Source organism: Vigna angularis, chromosome 2 (genome assembly GCF_016808095.1).
Source record: "Vigna angularis cultivar LongXiaoDou No.4 chromosome 2, ASM1680809v1, whole genome shotgun sequence".
Classification (NCBI taxonomy): domain Eukaryota; kingdom Viridiplantae; phylum Streptophyta; class Magnoliopsida; order Fabales; family Fabaceae; genus Vigna; species Vigna angularis.
This window is the reverse complement of record NC_068971.1, coordinates 42549614-42575130: the sequence shown is the minus strand read 5'-3', so window position 1 is coordinate 42575130 and position 25517 is coordinate 42549614. Positions and strand designations below refer to the sequence as shown.

The window sequence follows — 25517 nt, the reverse complement described above, 5'->3', positions numbered from 1 at the left end:
CCCATACAATTTCAAATATTTATTCCATAAAAATGCATTAAATAAAGATAGTTTCTAATAAGAATATCATTTACCAAGATCAATAAAAAAACTTAACACTAATTTTACGAAACTAACATAATAGAGAGCAGAAGACATTGTTGTACTTATTTCATAGCTGTTCTATCTTAATAATTATATTCACCGTCACTGTCGTTGTCGTTCTCTGTATTGGCGAGGTCTTCTATTTATCTTCTCAACCAGGTGCGATATTCTTCAAGGTTGTAGCTTTTCGAAGATCACAAGCGATTTCTCAGACCAACCCAGATTATTCTTTTTGTTGTTTTTGTCTTTCTCTTCGTCTATCAGATTCTGGATTCCCATTTTTGTTGTCCCTGTCTGAATTTGGAAAGTTTAAGAACTGAGATGTGCGGCTGCCTGTTGTATTTTGTGTTTTTGTGTGACATTCCTCTGTTTCTCTTCCGGTTCCGTGCTGACGAAATTCTCTTTGTTTGCGCTACAATGTGTCTACAGAATCTGCCACCTGATGGTGAAATGCTCTTTTTTTTCAATCACTCACGCTTCGATGACATCTAGAAACTTCTCAATTACCACCGACTCTCTCTTCTGAATCCACGTTTTGCTTCACACAGCAATGGCCGTCGATGAAATTGGAATCTCGTCTCCGACGTCGTTTTCTTATTATTATTCTTCTTCGGGATCGTTTGAGAGTCTTTGGAGTGCGATCCTTGGATTGCCTTGGGTGGAAGTGGTGGCAATCTGTGCCAACTTGACACTGTTTATTGTGTTTGTGTTCGTTCTTTTGGCGAGGAGGGTGGTTGTGTGTATAGACTTTGTGCATTGATCAGCAAAAGGTTTAATCTTATTTATTTTATAATTATAATTACTTCATAAAACGTTATTTTATAATTATAATTGTTTAATGGGATGGTTTCTAACGTTATATTTTTAAATTACGTTATGATATTTATAATTATAATATTTTGATAGGTGTCGTTGTCCTTCTTTCACTTAATTATTTTATGTTTTTAATATTTATCATTATTTAGTGAGGTATCCTAATGTCATCTTATTTAGTTATTTAAATGATAATAATATACTATATAATTACTTTTAGTATATTTATATGTATTTCCTAATTTAAATTTATAATATATTAGTATGTTGGTAAATAAATATAACCTATGATATAAGCAATATCTTTTGTTTCATTAATAATTTAAGTCCTACATACTAGTACATAAATGCCAACTTATAATACTTTTACACCGATAAGATATTTTTTTGTATAGGACATGATGTACCAGTGAGTAAACCACAATAAACAAGATTATTATTCCATTATATATTTATTTTATTTAATCTTCTAATGTTTTTTTGGTGTTCGTATGCTGATTCTAGAGAGTGATGCAAAATTTAATCACGATCCTAGGAACAGTTCGATTTTTTTTTATCAAGTTATTGTTGAATTTTTTCAAGGTTTTTTGGTTCGATATATTTTAGATATATGTATTTGTGAGTCCTGTTAAATTTAATTTGTAATTTTTTTATGGGGTAAAATCCCGTATTATTCTAGACTTAAGTTTACTATATTAGTGTTTGTCTATATCTTTTCCTTAACATGACCCTAAGGGTGTTTGTTTATTTCATAAAAGAAAAAAGTATTTTATTAAAATAAGCAATTTTAAATATTTACTTATAAAAGAAAATATGTTTCCAAAAAAATAATTTCAAACATTTATTCCATAAAACTGCATTAAATAAAGATAGTTTCTAATAAGAATGTATCATTTACCAAAACCAATAAAAAAAATTGAACACTAATTTTACCAAACTAAATATTGTTTAAATTTTTTTTCTTCATAAAAGTAAATACAATATCGAAATATTTATTTTTAAAAACTAAATAAAAATGAACTATCTAGTTTATAAAATGAAAAACGTTAGGTTGTATAATTGTTAGGTCAGATCGGTGAAAACATATGTTAGGTTAGAATGTTGGCTGGGTCTCCTCTTCTTTTTAAGATGTAGTTGGAGTTATCGTGTGATGATTTATTTTTATTTTTTAGTAAACTAAAGGAATTTTTCCAAGAGAAAATCATAATGGAGTTGCCTATAACTCTATTAGTGACAAACTTCTCTTTTTGAATGTTTAGTTCAAACTTCAACTTATTTCCCAAACTAAATGGTGCAAAAATAAATCTATGTGTTTAGTGAATAAACAGTGATTTAACATTACACATACATTGGAGAAACACTTACAATAATCTCCTAACACATACGCTACCATTACTGGAAATTTATCACATTTTCCACTCTCCAATCTTATTCAATATATATATATATATATATATATATATATATATATATATATATATATATATATTATAAAATAAATAATTTTGACTGTTTATTTATAAAGTTAAGCTTTAATATTACTGTTAGGTTATACTGTTGGTTGAGAAAGTGAGAGACAGGGGTAGATGAGTTTCATAAAAAAGAAAAAACACTTAGCTTGATTTGTTTAAACATTTAAGGTGGAAGTTTGTTTATATTATTAATTAAAGACTTGTATTTTTAGGTTAGGTTTAGTAGTTTTGAAAGTATGGTTTAACTTAATATAAAATATTATTACTATCAATTTTAAAATAACTTCAATTTTAAAAAAATCATGTATAATTTGTATATATGATCATCATGCTAATTTTATAGTAAAACCCTTTTATAAAGCATCAATATCTCCTTTAATAAGTTTACTATCATTACTAGTATATATATATACATGATTTTTTAAGAACAAAAGAAAAAGGGTATAGAAGAAGAGATTAAAAGAAACTATAAAAGGATATAATTAATGAAAAAGTCAAATTTACACTGAATTCCAAATATCTTATTCCTTTATTGATTTATATAGTTATTAATTGAAGTGATCCTACTAAGAAGATTTCACTTTTGAGGCAAACTTTTCATATTATTAATTATTACTGTCCTTTTCCCTTTTCTGGATAAACTTCACAATCATGGACAATCAGATGGGTCCATAAGCTGAAAAAGTTTTCATAAAAGTCAATGGAATCCTTACAGCCACAAGTTTTATAGGAAAAAAAATAACCTAACTATAGTTTATTCGTTCATGCATCTTCCTAACATCTTTTCTAAACAAGTGTTTGAATTATGCCTTCAACTTCTAATTACATTCATCCTAGTCATTCTTACTATATATTTACCTTTTTTACATATATTTTATTATCAATTTTATTTACACTTTTTACCAATTTATTTAATTCTTAACAAAGTAATAGGTGTTGCTCGTAAAACAAATATTAAAAAGATGTATTGTCATAGTCATATTTGGAATATGATTTTTGCTTTGTCCTTTTCTATAACTTATCTTCATGATAGGTCCTTGTTTGGTTAACTTTGATGGACCAAAGTAATATGAATAAATTGACAAAATACAAAAAAATAAAATAAAATAAATGATAACAACCATCATGAAATAATGGTAATTCGATTAAGTGATATTGTAATTGAGTTTATCACTTTCTCTTTAAGGGAATTGATTGATATAAGAAATAATTGATTGTATCATACAAAAGCTTTAGATATTTATAAGAAAATCAATCAACAAAAATTATGAACCTTTATTTTAAAGAATTAACACTCATTTTAAAGAGTAAGTTACACTCAGATTTTCTTCTACCATGTTTAGAAACTGCAAATGAGATTATATAAAAAGTAATCATTGCTAGAAAATGTAAATAAGATTAATATAAAAAGATAGTAATTCTCAATATGAGTTTATGTTTAATTAACTTGTTCAATTACTGTTTTACCAATAAATATAATATTAATGTTTGGTTTGGCAATAATGAAAATTTATAACATGTCAGAATTAGCTGTCATTGCTCGGACAGTAGAAAATGTAAGTATAATAAATACATAGAATATTTTTTTTATCATTTAATAATAACATAAAGCAAAAGAAATTTTAACTATTTAAATTATTTTAAATTTCTGTTTTTTCCTCTGGACGAATATAGAATCCGATATAGAAGTTTATTAGTAACATATTTTACGACTTGATTCTACTGTTTTATATTTCTTATTTTTAGTCTGTGTAAAATCTTTAAAACATCTTTTATATTCAAGAATGAATACTCTGAATTAGATATTTGATATTTGTAAGTGGTTAAATAAAAGTTTGGTAACACGTAACATAATAACATATAAAATGAAATTAAGATATATTTAAAATTACTTTAATATTATATTAATAAATAGTATATATTTTGCTCAACCTCACAAATTTACTCATAAAATGAATTTATATATTATAATTTGATTAATTAGTAACTTCATATTCTAACACGTATTATGAATTTCACTGTTTCTTATATGAAAAGGGTAGACACTCTGACATCCTTATTATCACCTCAACATGAAGCCGAAAATGTGAGTCTAACATGTAAAAAACGTGCATCAACATGTAATGGTCTCTATGTAGAAAAAACTAAACACAAAAAACTCTTCATCTTCTCTCCTATTTACCATATTTACCACACCATGTACAAGGAAGAGATTTAATAAAGATTATTTTAAATTTTTATTTAATTTTTCAATCGAAGTATATATGTAAGAGTTAAAAAAGAGAAAGTTTTCAGTTTAATCAAAACATATCCTTCATAAATAAATTTGATTTTTTTTTCAAAACTGAATACATGAAATAAAACAAAATAATTTAAAATTATGTAATTACATAAAATGACAACAATTATTTAATAACTTGAAGTAATGTGTGAAATTATTTAAATGTAGTGATGATGAGATGAAAACGACATTATATAATAAGGAAATACAAAAAAAATCACATGTGAACGTTCGCATTACAGTGACAAAGAAAGAAAAAAAAATGAACTACATTCATATTTGTAGTGATGATAAAAAAAAGTTAAAAATTACTTTAGCGTTAATATTTTTCAATTATAAATAAAACGAAACATATATATTTTTTGAAAAAATGTAAAATTTCTTAAAAATTAACCCTAATAGGCTGCTATTTTTTATAAAACCAGATAAAAAATTAAAAAATAATAATGACATTTTTTAAAATTTAGAAAAATTTTAAATTTTGATTTAAAAGAACTAAAATCATGACTTTGGTATATGATTTCGGCTGTCTCAATTAACAAGAGCCAAATACTCAAACATCATAGTTATGACTTTAATTATTTTAAAACTATTCCAAAATTTAAAAAAAATATCACCACATTATTAAAAACTTTACTTTTCTTAAAAACGAAACCACTGAATGAACATCACACACACACACACTCCACTAAGACAAATAGGTGCCTAAAAATGGTATTTTTAAAACGAAGTGCTCCAATCTCAAGACCATTGCCTACTGTTTTTTATTCATTGCACTCTTTCAATAAACTACACAGAGGAGATAATTTTGTTTGGTCACAGACGGCGAATCTTTTTCTCACATATTTAAAATATGTCTAATTTTGTTTTTTAATTACAAAAGGAAGAAAAAAACTTGTTAAAACCACTATAAATAGTAAATATTTAGTTATGAAAGATTGTAAATCAGTTAAAAATAAAAAATGTAATGAAATTGTAGTAAATGAGAGGTGAAAATATAAGTTTATGTTATAATTGATCATATTTAAGTAATTTGTAATATTGTTGAAATAATGATAGCGCAGAGAAGATTATTAAAATAGTAGTATATAAGTTGATAGGTATGTCTGGCATGGAGTTATAAATAAATAAGGTTTAATACGTATTTTGGTCCCTCTTTTCGTAAGGTCTGTTCAAATTGGTCATACTTTTTTTCAAAAGTTCACTAAGATCCCACTTTTCGCAAAAACGATGCACGTTAGTCCTTTTTTAGGTTTAATACGTATTTTGGTCCCTCTTTTTGTAGGGTCTGTTCAAATTGGTCCTACTTTTTTTCAAAAGTTCCCTATTTTGATCCCTCTTAGTGAACTTTTCGTATTTTGGTGAGCTGTACATTTTTCGTTGAGGTGAACTTTTGAGGGATCAAAATGTACAGCTCACCAAAATACGAAAAGTTCACTAAGAGGGATCAAAATAGGGATCAAAATAGGGAACTTTTGAAAAAAAGTAGGACCAATTTGAACAGACCCTACGAAAAGAGGGACCAAAATACGTATTAAACCTAAAAAAGGACTAACGTGCATCGTTTTTGCGAAAAGTGGGATCTTAGTGAACTTTTGAAAAAAAGTAGGACCAATTTGAACAGACCCTACGAAAAGAGGGACCAAAATACGTATTAAACCAATAAATAATATGGTAAATGAGTGAAGCAGGCCTGAGTCACTGTGAGAGTCACCCAGATCACATTAGGAACTGAGCTAAAATCTGTATAACAGGATTCCTATTAAAGCGAAAAAGGATTTCCATTTTCATTCAGCTTACACCAAATCTTCCATTTTCTTAAACCTAATATAGAAAACAAAAGTTGTTCATTCTCGCACGGCACTTTTATGATTGCCAGCATCATTCACACACAGAGACGGAAGCATAGTTAAAAGGGAAAATAACAGACTATTAAAGAGAGCAGAAGAGAGAGATTCACTTCTCTCTCTGTCTCTCTCTACCTAAGACATTGTTGTACTTATTTCGTAGCTGTTCTATCTTAATCGTTATCTTCACCGTCACTGTCGTTGTCGTTCTCTGTATTGCCGAGGTCTTCTATTTATCTTCTCAATCAGGTGCGATATTCTTCAAAGGTTGTAGCTTTTCGAAGATCACAAGCGATTTCTCAGACCAACCCAGGTTATTCTTTTTGTTGTTTTTGTCTTTCTCTTCGTCTATCGGATTCTCGATTCCCATTTTTGTTGTCCCTGTCTGAATTTGGAAGGTTTAAGAACTGAGAAGTGCTGCTGCCTGTTGTTTTTCGTGTTTTTGTGTGACATTCCTCTGTTTCTCTTCCGGTTCCGTGCTGACGAAATTCTCTTTGTTTGCGCTATAATGTGTCTGCAGAATCTGCCACCAGATGGTGAAATGCCCTTTTTTCATTCACTCGCGTTTCGATGACATCATCACAACTTTAGAAACTTCTCAATTACCACCGACTCTCTCTTCTGAATCCACGTTTTGCTTCACACAGCAATGGCCGTCGATGAAATTGGAATCTCGTCTCCGACGTCGTTTTCTTATTATTCTTCTTCTTCGGGATCGTTTGAGAGTCTTTGGAGTGCCATCCTTGGATTGCCTTGGGTGGAAGTGGTGGCAATCTGTGCCAACTTGACACTGTTTATTGTGTTTGTGTTCGTTTTTTTGGCGAGGAGGGTGGCTGTGTGTTTAGGGGTTGGAGTTAGATTTGGTAAGGACAATGGAACCGGCAATGCCAGCCGCGGCCGTGATAGTGTTGATTTAGAAACACGTGACGTTCGGATTGGAACGTGGTTCAAGTTGTCGGTGTTGTCTTGTTTCTATGTTTTGTTGGTGCAAGTTTTGGTGTTGGGGTTTGATGGGTTTGCCTTGATTAGAGAAAGGGATGGGGATTTGGGTTTGGCTCTTCTTTCTGTGCCTCTAGTGCAGGGTTTAGCTTGGGTTGCTCTTTGCTTCTCGGCTTTGCAGTGCAAGTTCAAGGCGCGTGAGAGGTTTCCAAATTTGCTCAGAGTTTGGTGGTTTGTGTTATTTGTTGTTTGTTTGTGTGGTTTGTACGTTGATGGGAGAGGGGTTTGGATGGAAGGTTCCAAGCACCTGCGTTCTCATGTTGTGGCGAATTTTGCGGTCACTCCTGCTCTTGGCTTTTTGTGTATTGTTGCAATCAGGGGTGTTACTGGTGTAAAGATATGTAGGACTTCTGATGAGCAACAACCATTGCTTGTTGAGGAAGAACCCGGCTGTCTTAAGGTTACTCCCTATAATGATGCTGGACTTTTTAGCTTGGCCACTTTGTCTTGGTTGAATCCCCTTCTTTCCATTGGCGCAAAAAGGCCTCTTGAGCTTAAGGACATTCCCCTTGTTGCACCTAATGACCGATCCAAAACAAACTATAAGCTTGTGAATTCTAATTGGGAGAAATTGAAGGCAGAAAGCTCATCATCCGGGCAGCCTTCGTTAGCATGGGCGCTTCTCAAGTCATTTTGGAAGGAGGCGGCTTGTAATGCCATATTTGCTGGTGTAACCACTCTAGTTTCGTACGTTGGTCCATACATGATAAGTTATTTTGTTGATTTCTTAGTTGGCAAAGAGGTTTTCCCACATGAGGGGTATGTTCTTGCAGGGATATTCTTTGCGGCTAAGCTTGTGGAGACCATGACTACCAGGCAGTGGTATCTAGGGGTGGACATCATGGGTATGCATGTTAGGTCGGCTCTAACTGCAATGGTATATCGAAAGGGTTTAAGGATATCAAGCTTGGCCAAGCAAAGTCACACAAGTGGGGAAATTGTTAACTACATGGCTATTGATGTTCAGAGGGTTGGGGACTACTCTTGGTATCTCCATGACATGTGGATGCTTCCTCTCCAGATTGTTCTTGCCCTGGCAATTTTGTATAAGAATGTTGGAATTGCCTCTGTTGCAACTCTGATTGCTACAATAATTTCCATTGTCGTCACTGTTCCCGTGGCCAGGATCCAAGAAGATTATCAAGACAGATTAATGGCTGCTAAGGATGAGAGGATGAGAAAAACATCTGAGTGCCTGAGGAATATGAGGATTCTCAAACTTCAAGCTTGGGAAGACAGATATAGAGTGAAACTGGAGGATATGCGTGGAGTAGAATTCAAGTGGCTTCGGAAAGCCCTCTATTCTCAGGCTTTCATAACTTTTATATTCTGGAGCTCGCCGATTTTTGTTTCAGCAGTCACTTTCGCTACTTCCATATTGTTGGGTGGTCAGCTGACTGCTGGGGGTGTACTTTCTGCTCTGGCTACTTTCAGGATCCTGCAAGAACCTTTGAGGAATTTTCCAGACTTGGTGTCAACAATGGCTCAAACAAAAGTTTCTCTTGATCGGTTATCTGGCTTCCTTCTGGAGGAAGAATTACAGGAAGATGCAACTATTGCCTTGCCACAAGGCATCACTAACATTGCTATAGAAATTAAGGACGGTGTCTTCTGTTGGGACCTTTCATCTTCCAGACCTACTCTATCAAGGATAAGAATGAAAGTTGAAAAAGGGATGCGCGTGGCTGTTTGTGGTATGGTTGGTTCTGGGAAATCAAGCTTTCTGTCTTGCATCCTCGGAGAAATTCCCAAGACTTCTGGGGAAGTATGTTGGTGCCCTTGAGCTTTTGATTCCCTCTTTATTCTATTAATCTGTCTGTTGACATTTTAATCTTTGTAATTTTTCACACTTTTTACAAAATGCATTCATTTATTTTTCAGGTCAGAGTGTGTGGATCTTCTGCATATGTCTCCCAATCAGCATGGATACAATCAGGAACTATAGAAGAAAATATCCTCTTTGGAAGCCCAATGGACAAAGCAAAGTACAAGAATGTTCTTCAAGCTTGTTCACTGAAAAAGGACCTAGAACTTTTCTCACACGGTGATCAGACAATTATAGGTGATAGAGGTATAAACCTGAGTGGTGGCCAGAAGCAGCGGGTTCAGCTTGCACGAGCACTCTACCAAGATGCTGATATTTATCTTCTTGATGATCCTTTCAGTGCAGTTGACGCTCACACTGGATCTGACTTGTTCAGGGTTAGTTTTCCTTAGCATGGAGTTGATAGTACTGTTTAAAATTGTGGATATGGCTTACCCTTTGACATGGTACCGCAGGATTATATATTGACAGCACTAGCAGATAAAACAGTCATTTATGTGACGCATCAAGTTGAATTTCTTCCGGCTGCTGATTTGATACTGGTATGGCTGTGTTGTACAATTTTTTCGAGCACATTCGGGCATCATGCAATAAGAGGCCAAGTTTATGATAATGCTTTATTTCACACTTAAATTTTGAATTGTGTATTCCCTGCATGATGCACGATTCAGGATTCGGTTTTTAAGATGCCCTCTGGTATGTCAAAGTGAGGTTTTCCTCTTGATGTCCTGTTTGCATTATAGTTCTCTCTTAATATTTACATGAAGTCAGTTTGTACACCTATTCGCTTCTTTATGGAAGGAATATTTTGCAAGTTACACGTTTTGGTGTTTTTAAACGAAAGGCAAGTCATAACTTGCTAACAAATTTCTTCTAAAAAATAACATGTATAGGGTAAAATCCATTGACACTAGGAATAACTAAATATCCTCCACTGATGCAATTAAATCCCGTGACCGAAGTTATTTTACTTAAAACAAATAACAATCTGACTCACACGACTTTCTTTTACTGCGTCCTTCAAAATTTGATGACCTTCTTTTCCTTTTCTGAAATATTGGACCCCTTTTCCCTTTCTGATAGATCAATGAAACCCTTTTGTGGGTGCTCTTGTTTGTTTGTTTGTTTGTTATTTGAAGTACTCGATTCAAGTTTTCTATTGTGAGCCGATTGGTTTCCATGCCTGTCCAACTTATGTTATTATCTCTATCCTGTAACCAATCCCATGAGTTGTTACGTTCGCGTTCCAAATCAAATTTACAATAGCAAAAACTTTGACATTTCAAGAAAGGATGGTTTCAGTATGACTACAATTAAGTGAAAGCTTAATATATATTATAATAAAATCCTTCATAACAAAGTGCACTTGACTCGTGTTTTCTACACACATCACATTTTGGTGTAATTTCTCTTATAGTATAATTATGGTAGTGCCCCATTGCAACTAGTACAATTAGCGCTTGGAAGCTTTTTTATAGGAAGAATCCTATTCAAATGTTTCATGTTATATGAAGTTTCTGTTTTTTCTTCTCTTAACAAGGTTTTAAGTACCGAAAAGAACTTACGTGATTATGTTAAGATGATTTTTTTCTAAATTTATTTTTTAGTGCTTGGAAGCTTTTTGTAGGAAGAATCCTATTCAAATGTTTCATGTTATATGAAGTTTCTGTTTTTTCTTCTCTTAACAAGGTTTTAAGTACCGAAAAGAACTTATGTGACGATGTTAAGATGATTTTTTTCTAATTTTTTTTCTCTATTCTTGAAGGTGCTTAAAGAAGGCTGCATCATACAGGCAGGAAAGTATGACGAACTTTTACAAGCAGGAACAGATTTTAATTCTCTGGTTTCAGCCCACCATGAAGCCATTGAGGCTATGGATATCCCTACTCACTCCTCTGAAGATTCAGATGAAAATTTATCTCTAGAGGCATCTGTTATGACCAGTAAGAAATCCATATGTTCTGCAAATGATATAGACAGTTTGGCCAAGGAAGTGCAAGAAGGAGCATCTACTTCAGATCAAAAAGCAATTAAGGAGAAGAAGAAAGCAAAGCGATCGAGAAAGAAACAGCTTGTTCAAGAAGAAGAGAGGATTAGAGGCAGAGTCAGCATGAAGGTCTACTTGTCATACATGGCAGCCGCATATAAAGGCTTGTTAATTCCTCTCATAATCATTGCACAAGCATTGTTTCAGTTCCTTCAGATTGCTAGCAATTGGTGGATGGCTTGGGCTAACCCTCAAACAGAAGGAGACCTGCCCAAAGTAACTCCCTCAGTTCTTCTTCTTGTATACATGGCCCTTGCTTTTGGCAGCTCATGGTTTATATTTGTAAGGGCTGTTCTGGTGGCTACATTTGGCCTTGCAGCTGCACAGAAGCTATTTTTGAAAATGCTTAGAAGTGTTTTCCATGCACCAATGTCTTTCTTTGACTCTACACCAGCTGGAAGGATCTTGAATAGGGTAAGTTCTCTTTTGTCCTCATCTTCTATTATTTTTTTATCGTATCTCTATCTGTATGGTGTAGATAATTATAATGCGTCACCTTTATCCCACCAGGTATCGATTGATCAAAGTGTTGTGGATCTTGACATTCCTTTTAGACTTGGCGGGTTTGCTTCAACAACAATTCAACTTATTGGTATTGTTGGGGTAATGACAGAAGTTACATGGCAAGTTTTACTGTTAGTTGTCCCAATGGCTGTTGCTTGTTTGTGGATGCAGGTAATTAGAATTTGTCCAGCTTAAAATCTTTCTAACTGCTCTTCCAGAATATTTGCATAAAAGAAAAAAAAACTGCTTTCTTTGGAGAAAAGTAAGAACTTTATTCCAAGTAAAAGAGAGGGTACATGGTCAAAAAGTTCTTGTAATCTTCCAATCTCATTGCATTATTTAAATGTTTGTATATAACCCTATGTTTTAATTTAGTCTAGCCAACAACCAATTCCATTGCAGAAATACTATATGGCATCCTCCAGGGAACTGGTTCGTATTGTTAGCATCCAGAAGTCTCCAATTATACATCTTTTTGGTGAGTCAATTGCTGGAGCATCCACCATCAGAGGTTTTGGACAAGAAAAAAGGTTCATGAAGCGGAACCTCTATCTTCTTGATTGTTTTGCACGACCATTCTTTTGTAGTCTTTCTGCAATTGAGTGGCTCTGCCTGCGGATGGAGTTACTGTCAACCTTTGTATTTTCTTTCTGCATGGTATTGCTTGTGAGTTTTCCTCGAGGAAGTATAGACCCCAGTAAGTGCTCTTAGAAAATAGATTTACTTTCACAAGTGCTGGTTATACAGGATGCTGAATGCGATAATGGAATATTATTCTGTTCTCATTGCTGTTACCTTTTCTCTATAGGCATGGCTGGACTTGCTGTGACATATGGCCTAAATTTAAATGCACGCTTATCACGGTGGATACTCAGCTTTTGCAAACTTGAAAATAAAATTATATCCATTGAGAGAATATATCAGTACAGCCAAATTCCTAGTGAAGCACCCACTATAATTGAAGATTCTCGCCCTCCATCCTCATGGCCAGAAAATGGGACAATCGAAATAATTGATTTGAAGGTTCCAAGCTCAGCTTCACATTTATGCTTTTTGTTTTCTTTTTTTTCTAGTCAAATATTTATGGTTTATTTCTTGATGAGTAGTATGATGTCTCTTTATGTACAGTATCTAATCCTAGTTGTTAGCCACGTTACATTGATATCTTTATTATGATTTTTTTGCTGCAACTGGCTTTGTCCCATCACGAGTACTGGATCTCCATTTCTCTTATCCTTACACTGTCTCTTTTGAAGGTCCGTTACAAGGAGAACCTTCCTTTGGTGCTTCATGGAGTAACATGCACATTTCCTGGTGGAAAGAAGATTGGAATAGTTGGACGAACTGGCAGTGGAAAATCTACTTTAATTCAGGCACTATTTCGATTGATTGAACCAACAAGTGGAAGTATCCTTATTGACAACATAAATATTTCAGAGATTGGCCTTCATGATCTTCGCAGCCATCTCAGTATCATCCCACAAGATCCAACTTTATTTGAAGGGACTATCAGAGGCAATCTTGATCCTCTTGAGGAGCACTCAGATAAAGAGATTTGGGAGGTTGGTTTTATTTCATAACTCCACGCTTTTTTTGCACAGCTTGTACTATCTGTTCAGAAAGCTGCTTATAAAGTTTACTTGTGTTCAGTTGTGGATATCTATGTATAGTAACAGTCAAATTATTATAAGAGAAATGGAAATATTCTTAATAAGGCAGGACTAAGGATTAACACGGAGTTCAGGATATACAAGCAAAGAGATCAAACAGAAAATAGATATTGATAAAGTGGAAAATGAGAACATGAAGTAATAATATAAAGAAAAACTCTTCAATATTTGGTTTAGAAGTAATCTATCCACTATCGTTCACTATGTCATACCTAACAAACTTCCTCCACATATGTACCTTCCGTGGATAAGGAAGAAAACTCACAACATATGCCAAAAGTAACCCTCTATTTGAGCTAAATGTGGTATCAAAAGTAACTTGGGACTAATCAAACTTGGGTACTTGATTACTTGTCCTTGACTGACAAGTAATTTCAGTGCCTAATTTGGAAGATCTTTTGTTTAGCTTTATTAATATCACACTCCAAATCAAATAAACCACTTTATACCTTTATTCCTAAGCAAAAGTTATGGCATAAGAAAATAGACTAATAATTCTTGAGTTTTTTAAAATTATGCCAGTTTGAATAGCACTTTGTGCGTTATGTGACTGATACGAATGAAGGAGCAGGTGTGCAAGGGCAGAGTAGGAAAATCCACTAGGTTTATGAGAAGAAGAAGTGGGAACCCATCACTTGGGGGCCCACATGCACACGTCCTTGATTATGAAATATCAAAATGGCTGATGTGGCAGGTCTGAAATCATGGTGGTATCTTTTAGTTAGAGGAGAGAGGGAATAAAGAGAGTGAGGGGAGAATTACGTGGGGGAAAAAAGGAGGAGAACCTGCAAACTTTCGGAGGGCAGAGAGACTTACATTCTCTCTGATTTCGGTTCTTTATTCTGAATTGTATGAACTCAGAATTACTGAATATAGATAATAGTATTTTTTTTCCCCTTGTTTCTTGTGTTTCTATACGTATCAGATCACTCGCTTCTGGGAGTGTATGGTACTAACTCATCGAGCAATGGAGCAATGCAAAGACGGACTTGAGCAACAACAGGTGGAGTTGAAAAATCAAAAGGTCATGAAGGGGGAAACCTCACAAGCATCGTTCACACAAAAGGGAGGCCATGTCCAATGCCACTGATGGTGAGCTTGAGAGTGAAGACGATGCTAGCCACACGACACGAACTAGTAGCCGTGAATCCTCACACGATTTTGGAGGGCGAAAACTTCAAATTCCAATATTTCGAGGAGATAATGCTTATGGCTGGATGGTACGGGAATTAGACACTGTAGTGATAGCATTGGAAGATAAGGCTTTAAGTTGGTATCAATGGTGGATGGGGCGTCGATTCAACACTTTCAACCAGGGTTGGTACAAAATCCTTATGGCCCGTTGTTGAGCCTGCAGCAGACCAACTCTGTTGAAATACAGGGAGCAGTCTGAATGCAACTGAAGAAAGAAGAGCGAATAATGCTGAAGGGAATCTTCCTCAACGACTTGAAGGAAAAGATTCAGGCATAATTGAAATTATATATGATGGGGTCTCTTGAGGAGCTCATGGATAGGACCTTGTTGCTTGAACAGAAGAATATTGCTCTGTGCAAATCGGAACTCGTGAATTTCAAAAAGACATCGCTGGAGAAGGCAATGGAAAGACATATTCATGGGTTCACTAGGTGGGAGAGAGGAGGAAATAGGGAAGGAATGAATAGTAAGTTGCATGATGCGGATCATGGGGAGAAGAAATTTGTTACTGGGGAAAACTTTCTCAAGCAAAATTGAGAGAAAGAAGTCGAAAGGGGTTTTGTTTTAAGTGTGGCAAAACCTAGGGTCGTGATCATATATGCAATTTGAAACACTTTCAATTTGTATTAATTGAAGGATCCCAAGGTGAAGAATTGGAAGTTAGTGACGATGATGAGGATTAGGGAGAACCTATAGCCAACAAAGTATTGCAGATTTCTTTGAAAAGCAAAGAAGGATTGACATCCAATCGAACCTTCAAGGTGGTGGGAATGATTATGGGCAAGGAGGTGCTAATATTGGTGGATTGTGGTGCTTTGGCTAATTTCATTTCCGAGGAATTAGTTCAGCAGCACAACTTAAAAGTGAATGACAAAAAGGTCTATGCGTTGGAGGTAGGAACGGGTGCCAAGGTGAGGAATCTGGGCATATGCAAGCACTTGGAAGTTGTAGTGGAAGGCATTCCTATTGTGCAGAATTTTTTTTAATATGGAGTTAGGAGGGACAAATTTGGTGTTAGGGATGGATTGGTTGGCTAGTCTAGGGAATGTCAAAGCAAATTTTAAAAACTTAATTCTTACTTGGCGAGATAAAGGTGAGTATACAAATCTCAAGCATCCTGGAAGGCGATGGTGAAGGCTCTTACTAATGAGGGAGAAGGATATGTGTTGTCTTGTCCAACCAATATTGTTACGTACCAGTAAACTAGCCAAATACCATCTCTCACACTCTCACAACACGTAATAGAACAATAAACGAATGATAATGGACGAATAAATCTCTTTTATTGATGGTAATATTTGGATAAAAAAAAGTAAATAATAATTGAGACCATATCCTCCTTCAGTTACTTGGGAGCATAACCTCCCTCACAGGATGCATAGCCGCTTGTCAACCATACTCAATAATCAAAAGCATACCTTTAACCCTAGACTTCCCCTTTATTTATACTAATTATTTCCTAAATAAAATATTTCCCTAGAATAAAATCTTTCCCTAGAATAAAATCTTTTCCTAGAATAAAATATGAATATTGTTCTAAATAAAATATTTCCCTAAGATATATTCTTATTTACTATAATTATTTCTAAATATTCCCCGCCTATCCTAATTGTTGTCCCAGTTAGGATAGTCACTCTTCAACCGATCGGGTCCAGCTATCATTCGACTTTGCTTCCCCCTGCACCCTACCGTTCGGCTCCAGCTCTTCACCGCCTTCCACCGTTCGGCCTGACCTTTCCATGCCTGCACCGTTCGGCTTGACCTCTCCCCGCCTTCCACCGTTCGACTTGCTTCCCCTTGCCTCCTACCGTTCAGCGCCCCCTGCCTCCTACCGTTCGGCTCCAGCTCTTCACCACCTTCCACCATTCGGCTATATCACTCCATGCCTTCCACCATTCGGCCTTTATGGTCAATACCGTTCGGCCTCACTTCCCTCCTACCTTCCTTCTCCTTCTCATATACTTTCCAAACCTTATTATTACCCCCTACCTTATACCGTAACAAATATGATGATACATTCAAGGGACAGAGGCCCATCAGCCTAGCCTTGGTAGATGTTTTGGCAGCTTATGAAGATCTGTTCAGAGACCCTACTGAATTGCCTCCAAAGAGGGATTGTGACCATGCCATCCATCTTAAGGGCAACACTACTATTCCAAATATCAGGCCGTATAGGTACCTTTATTATCAAAAGATTGAGATTGAAAAGTTTGTGCAAGAAATGTTGGTGGCAAGAATCATACGACCCAACACTAGCCCTTATAGTAGTCCAATTATTTTAGTGAAGAAGAAAGATGGAGATGGTGGTTTTGTGTCGACTATAAGACCTTAAACAAGCTCACCCTACCAGACAGGTACCCCCTACCAGAAAGGTATCCCATACCCATCGTAGATGAATTGGGAGGAGCTCTGATCTTTACTAAGCTGGATCTAAAATCGGGGTATCATCAAGTATGAATGTGGGAAGAAGATATAGCCAAAACTGCTATCTGGACGCATGAGGGTCACTATAAGTTCTTAGTAATGCCATTCGGGCTTACTAATACACCCTCTACATTCCAAGCTCTCATGAACAAGTACTTCACCCCTATTTGAGAAAGTTTGCCTTAGTCTTTTTCTAAGACATCCTTATTTTTAGCAAGAGTGTAGATTGTCATCATGAGCATGTGTGACAGGTGCTGGATGCTCTAAGGCAACACAGTCTGGTGGTGAACAAAAAGAAATTCTCTTTTGGAAGGAGGAGTATTGAGTATTTAGGCTATATTGAGTCGGGCCAAGGAGTGGCTGCTGATCCTAACGAGATAAAGGCTATGGTAGATTGGCTAATTCCTAAAGAAGTGAGAGGATTGAGAGGTTTCCTCTGCCTCACAAGATATTACAGAAAGTTCGAGGGGTATGGGAAGATGGCCCTTTACTCAACAGCTGAAGAAAGACAGCTTTTAGTGGGATGCACCAGCTCAAAAAAGCTTTTGAGCAGCTGAAGACAACAATGACACAGGTGCCTGTGCTTGCTGTGCCAGATTTTACAATGGTTTTTGTGATAGAAACCGATGCTTCAGGTCACGACCTTGGTGCAGTTTTAATACTCTCTGACAGGAACTTGAACAAGTCGGTTTATGAAAAAAATTGATGGCAGTGGTCATGGCTGTATAGAAATGGAGACATTACCTACTGGGAAGGCATTTCATAATCCATACTGATCAGAGAAGTTTGAAGTTCTTAAGGGATCCAAGTCTAACGGGTGAGGAAGAAAATAAGTGGATCTCCAAGTTGCTTGGGTATGACTTCGACATTAAATACAAACCAGGAAAGGAAAATAGAGCAGGTATGCCCTTAGAAGAATACAATATGCAGCCATCCACACAGTCAAATTCTTGGAGTGGGAAGATCTTGAGGCAGAAATTGAGCAGGATGAAAGGTTGAAGCAAATAATCCAAGACCTAGCAGTGAAGAATGGAGAGCATCCAGGGTATAACGTAAACCAGGGCAGGTTGTACTATCAAGGTCGGCTTGTTATTCCAAAGGGGTGCCTTAAAATCAATTCAATCCTGAGGGAATTTCATGATTCAGCTGTAAGAGGGCATTTGGGTTTCTTTAGAACTTATAAAAGGATCTCAAGAGTATGTGAAGAAATGTGAGGTATGTCAAAGAAACAAGTATCAAACCCTCAGCCCTGCAGGGCTGCTGCAACTCCTACCCGTTCCAAAACAGATTTAGGCAGATATCTCCATGGATTTTATTGGAGGGTTACCAAAATCCGGTGGCAAGGATACTATCTTGGTCATAGTAGATCGTTTCACTAAATATGCCCACTTTCTTGCCCTGACACACTCTTACACAGCCAAGGAAGTTGCTGAGCTGTTCTTGAAGGAAGTGGTAAAGCTTCAGGGGTTTCCTGAGTCGATTGTGTTAGAGAGGGACAAGGTCTTCATGAGGTCTTTCTGGATTGAGTTATTCAAGCTAGCAGGAACCAAATTAAAGTTCAGTTCTGTCTATCATCAACAAACAGACGGGCAAACTGAAGTGGTGAATTGCTGTCTTGAAACGTGTCTGAGGTGCATGGCAGGAGTGAGACCCAAACAGTGGCTTAAATGGCTCAGTTGGACTGAATTTTGGTACCAATACAACCTATCATGAGTCCACTAAACTGACACCATTCAAGGTTTTATATGGAAGGACCCTCCTCCAGTAGTTCGAGGTGATGTAACAGCAACCCCTATGGAAGAGGTGGCTGTAATGTTGCAGGAGATCATGGAAAGAATTGGAACGGAGTTCACCCTATCTTTCATGTGGCATTATTGAAACCAAGGTTGGCTGATGACATTGTTGTCCAGCAACTATCCCCTTTTGTGACTGAAGACTTGGAGCTCGAAGTCCAACCAGAAGAAGTCTTAGCAGTCAGAGGAGAAACAGAACAGACTATGGAAGTGTTAGTGAAGTGGAAGAGTCTTCCAGCTTGTGAAAATTCGTGGGAACCTCTGCACAAGATGATGGAATCGTTTCCTGAACTTCACCTTGAGGACAAGGTGAATTTTCGAGGGGTAGGTATTGATACAAATGAAGGGGGAGGAGTGCAAGGGCAGAGTAAAAAAAATCGCCAGGTTTATGAGAGGAAGAAGTGGAAACCCATCACTTGGGGGCCACATGCACACGTCCTTGATTCTGAAATAACAGAATGACTGATGTGGAAGGTGTGAAATCATGGGGGTATCTTTTCATTAGAGGAGAGAGGGAATAAAGGGAGTGAGGGGACCTGGGAACTTTCGGAGGGCAGATAGACTTACATTCTCTCTGATTTTGGTTCTGTATTCTGAATTGTATGAATTCAGAATTACTGAATATAGAAAATAGTATTTTTTTTCCCTTGTTTCTTGTGTTTCTATACGACGATACTTAACAGTGACCATTGGGTTTTAAATTTTTTCAGGCACTTGACAAGTCTCAGCTTGGAGAGGTCATCCGTGACAAAGGACAACAGCTTGATACACCAGGTAGGTGGCCAAAAGACAAATGAAAAGCTACAGTATCCTTCCTTCCTCACCCCTTAAAAAGAAAAAATAGTGTTTAGTCACAAGTAGCAAACTTAACAAATACTTTGAAATCTGCAGTTCTAGAAAATGGAGATAATTGGAGTGTAGGACAGCGACAACTTGTTGCTCTGGGCCGAGCACTGCTGCAGCAGTCAAGAATACTAGTACTGGATGAAGCAACGGCATCAGTTGATACCGCCACAGATAATCTTATTCAGAAGATCATCCGAAGTGAATTCAAGGCCTGCACTGTCTGCACCATTGCACATCGTATACCTACTGTCATCGACAGTGATCAAGTTCTTGTGCTAAGTGATGGTGCGTATAAAAGCATAATGTCTTGTTCTTCTGCATGACCTGTATCCTTTTTCTTCTTCTCTATTTGTATAAAAACTGCATTATGGATTTTTAGTATGTGCTTCTGAAGTTATCCTTTGGATACTTTTGCAGGTCGAGTTGCAGAGTTTGACACGCCTACAAAACTATTAGAGGACAAGTCTTCCATGTTTCTGAAGTTGGTGACTGAGTATTCATCACGTTCGAGTGGTATACCAGAATTTTAGATGAAATGGAATGTCTTAATGTGGTGTCTTTAGTTCAGAAGTTGAAGCAGGAAGTGATGCCACCTTACATGCCACTGTTGCATTCCGGGCATGCATAGCCACGAGATGGAAACAAACAAATAAAAGGAGAGGTTTGTGCCTCATCAATCAAGCACCCCACTGGCAGAAATTTGTTTGATTCTTCCCCTTAGAATTGAGAAATTCAGGCATGGTTAGCATGCTTTGTAACAAACAATAAGAGTATCTGTGCTTACAGGAAAGCAACGAAGTAGTTTGTAGAATGAGGCACTAGGATCTTGCACTGTTAGAGAGAACTGTAGAGTTTAATCTAGTTTTCTGTATTCCACAATTTTCTCTTAGTCAAGTTTAGAATTAAGCTCGTATCCATCTCCTCCCTAAATGTTATAGTAGTTATCTTTTCTAAAATGTTTCTTAATTTTCTTGTTTTTCTTAATTTTTGTTACTAATTCAGTAGTTTCATATACTTTTTTCGTGCACCCCCTCAAATTTTCAACATGCCCATTTTATCTTCCATGAAAGTAACTTTTCGGGTTACATGTTTCAAACAAAAACTTTTTGAAACAAAATTTTAATTTTTAGAATAATATTTTTCAAAACAGAATTTTCGGAATGTATTCTAGAATAAGTTTTTTAGAATGAGATTTTTCAGGGTATTTTTACATTAGATATGTTTTGGAAAAAAACTTCTTTTCGGAATTTTTTTTTCATATTTTTTATTTTCTTCCTTAACGGCTGAACTTTTCCTGTAATTGTGGGGATGCACTTAGGAACAGTGAAATGGAGGAAGCAATAGCCATGTTTAGGTCTCCTATGTTCTAGATTTGGACCAATTTCCCTATGATTCAATCGTGACCCAATTAGCCATAAACTAATATTTTTTTTTTGTATTAAGAAATAACTTCCATAAAATTTTTTAATTATCACTCTGCATGATTAAAAAGCTAATCATTCGAGATTTAATACTAGTAGTAATTTATACACGGGTCTCTCTCTAGCCTGTCATTCGGCCCTTATTGACTTAATAAATTGCTTCTTTGCACTCCATCAATTTCTTCTTGCACCCTATTAACATTTTAAAATGATTATTTCATCTTTGTAAAACTGACTTCGAAATTATTAACTCCAGAATAGAAGTTCTGGAATTTCCGAAATAACATTTTCAAAATAAAATTTCTGGAATGTATAAGATTCTTTTTCTTATTTTCCACTTAGAGTGTGCTTCAAGTAATTCAAGGATGTCGAACATTGGGTTCCTTCAGCAATAGGAAACCTTTGGATCCAATCTTAAACTTTGTCAAAACTGAAATCAAAGGCATCCGACAGCAGAAACAACGATATTCCCCATAGCAGCAAGAAGTGTCTCATTCTCACACTCTTGAACAACTGATGACTCTCTCATGGAGTCAAAGTTCAAGAACGACTCCTTTGAATACATCAACTTGGATGGCAAAAACGTGGGTGCCACGATGCACATTCACCATAGAAGCACAAAGGTTGACCCAAAGGATTGCTGTTGCATCAACATTTACGTGAACAACAATGTTCAAGGTGTCTCAAATTCGGTGTTGCACGGTAGCCAGGTAAGGATGAGAGATCCAGGAGTTAGTTTATACTTTGAAAACTTGAAGGTTGACAGAGGAACTCCCACATCCACCGAGAATTTTTTCTGGCACAACAGATTTGGATTTTGCCTTTGCATAACAAACTTGTTAGTTCTTATGTTTCTTTTGGTGCTTATATTCTCAACTAGATTCGTCATTATTGTGTTCTAACTAACTAGGTATGCTATAAATTCATCTTGAGTTGTTGGATTATTTTGGGGCATTATATGGCATTGCTAATCATGTGTTCGTGTTTGACTTCTTCTTATGGTTGTCTTGTTCCTTTCATGTATGTCAAGGTCAACTTTAAGAATGTTGGACATCATAATTAACAAATTCTGGATGCCGCTTTCAACCTAAAGAACTCTCTTTGCGGTTCTAGAATTGTTTATAAGGCCTGCAATGGACCATCACAACTAGAATAATTAATATTGTTATTATTATTTTTGGTAATATAAATTACCATATATTTTAAGGTATTGTTCACGTTAGATATTAGAATTTTATTACGGTTTTATAAGCATTTAAAAAAGAATTAAACAGTTTTAAGCTTCAATTTTTAAATGAGGTAAGACTATTAAATGTGATAATGATATAAGTTTTCCATCTAAAGAAAATAACTGATATTCTGGAGTAAGAAAAATTATTATTATTATTATACATATATTTTTCCTTGCATAAAAAAATGCTGTATGATGAATATTTTTTATTAAAAATAATCCATGTATTCCTATTTATAAATTAAACATTAAATGTTTGGTTAGGGTAGCCCACTGGAAGATGAAGATTCTTGGTTCATGAATGCACGTATTCACAACCACTACTATTGTAAACACGAGAAGACATAAACATGTGTTCATAAATAAATGTGGTTTTCAAGTTTCTTTCTCGAACCCCAAAATAAGAAATAAGAAAATTAAAATTCAATCACTTGGACTAAATCAAATACACATAATTTTTTTTTTATCATTCTCGATGTTCCTAATTTTGCTCAGAAGTCTCAATTAGGTTTTCAGTTATTTTTTCTCTCAATTAAGTTTTTATTTTCGAAAAATTAAAATAATAAGGTCCGTCACTTCTATATTAACACCGTCAAAGGAGGTATCAGGTTTTAAATTTTTTTTAATTATTTTTATTTTAAAAAAATAAAATAAAAATGTCACGTGTCAAACTGATATTGTGCCACGTGTCACTGTCAGGCCATATGTCATTGCATTAGTCCCAGTTTGGTTCTTGTATTTTTATTTTGTCTCAATTTGGTCCCTTTATTTTTATTTTGTCTCAATTTAGTCCTAATTTTAAAAATTAAACAATTTTGTTATATTTTTAACAAGATTGATATTTTTATTAAATATTTTAAACAATATTAAGTTTGTTTATATTTTTATTTAATTAATTATATAAATATTAATTATGTTCATTAAATATACCTATAAGAGTTAAAAGAAAACAATGATATAACATAGTGGTATGAATTTTGGAAATGATTTAGTTCATTGAACAAATTATTGATGTGAAAATTTACTTTTTTTAAAATAAAAAATTGGAGAAAGTTTTTGTGAAAACGATATTTAAAAGGTAGTTTCTTCTTGATCTTCAATAGAAACTTTCTCCACGAAAAATGCAATGATATGATGACACGTGGCACTGTCAGTGCCATGTCATATTGTCATTGCCACAATATCAGTTTGATACGTGACAATTTTTTATTTTATTTTTAAAAGAAATTAAAAATAAAAATAAAAATAATTAAAAAATTCAAAAAAACTCGGAACTGACATGTCATGTGATACTTTCTTTAACGATGTTAGTACGAAACTAATAGTAAATACTTAATTGCTTTAATTTTTCGAAAATAAATATCCAATTGAAAAAAATAACAACTAATTGAGACTTCCCAGCAAAATTAGGACCTCGAAAATGATTAAACTTTTTTATTTATTTTTCAGTATGTATTTTTGTTTCCTCTCTTTTACGAAATAAAATTATAGTTATGGCCGCAATTAAAGGCATTATTAGTTGACACGTGTCACTTTTGATGTGTTTATCTGTAATAATGTGTGGATTTGTCGGGAGTGATTAGTGGAGTGAGTGAGCTTAACCTAATAATTTATGGGAAAGTGATTGTGACGACTTTTTCTCTTTTCAGCGTCTTCTCTCGATTTGCGACCATATAGGACAGTTTGACGGAGTTAATTAATTTTAATTTACTTTAATTTTGTTATTTATATATCAGAACGGAGGTTATACCTTTTTATTCTGTTAAAGTATCACGTTTTTTGAATCAGTCTGAGAATATTAAATGATTAAAGTGTAATTAATTTTTTTCTTTAATCTGTACGAAATATTATTTTCTTCTTCATATCTACGATAATGGAGATGATATTTTATTTCTGTGTTACAGTATTGTATGGTTGTTTTTTTTATTATTGTATAAATGTTGTATAAGTAAAATTATAAGTGCAAAAGTTATTTTCCTGTTTAAAGAAGAAATAGGAGAGGAAAAAAAATGAAAAATACGTAAAATAACTGAAAATAAGTAAAAGTAAATCGTATTTAGTTATAAAGAAATAAAACAATTTATTGTAAAAATTAATTGTCACTCATAATAATTTAATTAAAACATAATTTTATAATTAATTTAATAAAGATATATTAGTACTAAAAAGGTTAGTAGTATTTCTTGAGAAAAGACCTAATGCAAGAGTTTTACCTGCTTGGATTAAAATGATGATGCATTCAATTTTAATAGAATGAGAATAATCTTATTCTTAAAATTCTCATTCAATACATCTCTTAAAAATCGCTTAATATAGTATTTACCTTTAAAAATAACTACATTCATATCAATCACATATACATATCAAATAACATTCTAAGAGTCAATTTTGACAAAAAAAAGCCTAAACTTTTATTTTATACAAAAAAGACGTTTGAAAATACTCCAAGTTCCACACACATTCAATATTTTATTTTATACTTGCTCCGTAGGTAAATCATCTATAAGTTTTTGAAATTAAATGTTTCATTTTTGTCCAACAATTGGTTAGCTCATTAATAAATTTACATAATTTAAAAAATTATATTTATATATTAGATAATCGATTAGGTGCAATTTTAAAAAAATGTTATAATTTAGTTGAAAAATATCTTCAAATAGAATCAATTGATCAAAATGATATATCTAGGTCAAACCAATAACTCAACCATATAAACTTCTCAATATCATATTTTTTACACCAATCAAATCAACATGTTATATTTTTTACAACACAAACTCTGATGACAACATTTCTACTATCCACTCATTCGATCAAACACTACTATAAAATAACAAATTTTCCTTACCTGAACTAAGTTTGACTTATATATTCCTAAAGTTCTAATTCTCACAAATACTCTATCTAAAAATAAATCAAATTAATTATTTAAACATATCTTAATAATCACTTACAAACATTCATCTTAAACTCTTTTATGCCGCATGTAATCGAAAAAATATTACATACATGCAAAATCAAAATAACTCAAAAGAAAGAAAAAAAATCAAAAGAAATAAAAGAGA

At 34.4% G+C, this 25517-nt stretch overlaps 1 protein-coding gene across 1 annotated transcript; it reads left to right on the top strand.

The window, feature by feature from the left end:
• The first annotated feature begins 6441 nt into the window (after positions 1-6441).
• LOC108323257 (ABC transporter C family member 5) lies at positions 6442-20713 on the top strand. The gene is made up of 12 exons (XM_017555650.2): positions 6442-6810; positions 7018-9261; positions 9378-9698; positions 9777-9863; positions 11087-11782; positions 11879-12043; positions 12275-12569; positions 12681-12895; positions 13129-13434; positions 19665-19728; positions 19846-20085; positions 20218-20713. The coding sequence occupies exons 2-12, from the start codon at positions 7147-7149 to the stop codon at positions 20328-20330; spliced, it is 4617 nt and encodes a 1538-aa protein (XP_017411139.1). The 5' UTR covers positions 6442-6810; positions 7018-7146; the 3' UTR covers positions 20331-20713.
• Positions 20714-25517: the final 4804 nt, after the last annotated feature.

What these genes read in the sequence shown, in the direction of transcription:
- LOC108323257 (XM_017555650.2), top strand. Translation starts at nt 7,147, where the DNA reads ATGGCCGTCGATGAAATTGGAATCTCGTCTCCGACGTCGTTTTCTTAT. An exon ending in CAGATAAAGAGATTTGGGAG is followed by an intron (nt 13,435 to 19,664) that starts GTTGGTTTTATT and finishes AAATTTTTTCAG; the next exon opens with GCACTTGACAAGTCTCAGCT. An exon ending in ACAACAGCTTGATACACCAG is followed by an intron (nt 19,729 to 19,845) that starts GTAGGTGGCCAA and finishes TGAAATCTGCAG; the next exon opens with TTCTAGAAAATGGAGATAAT.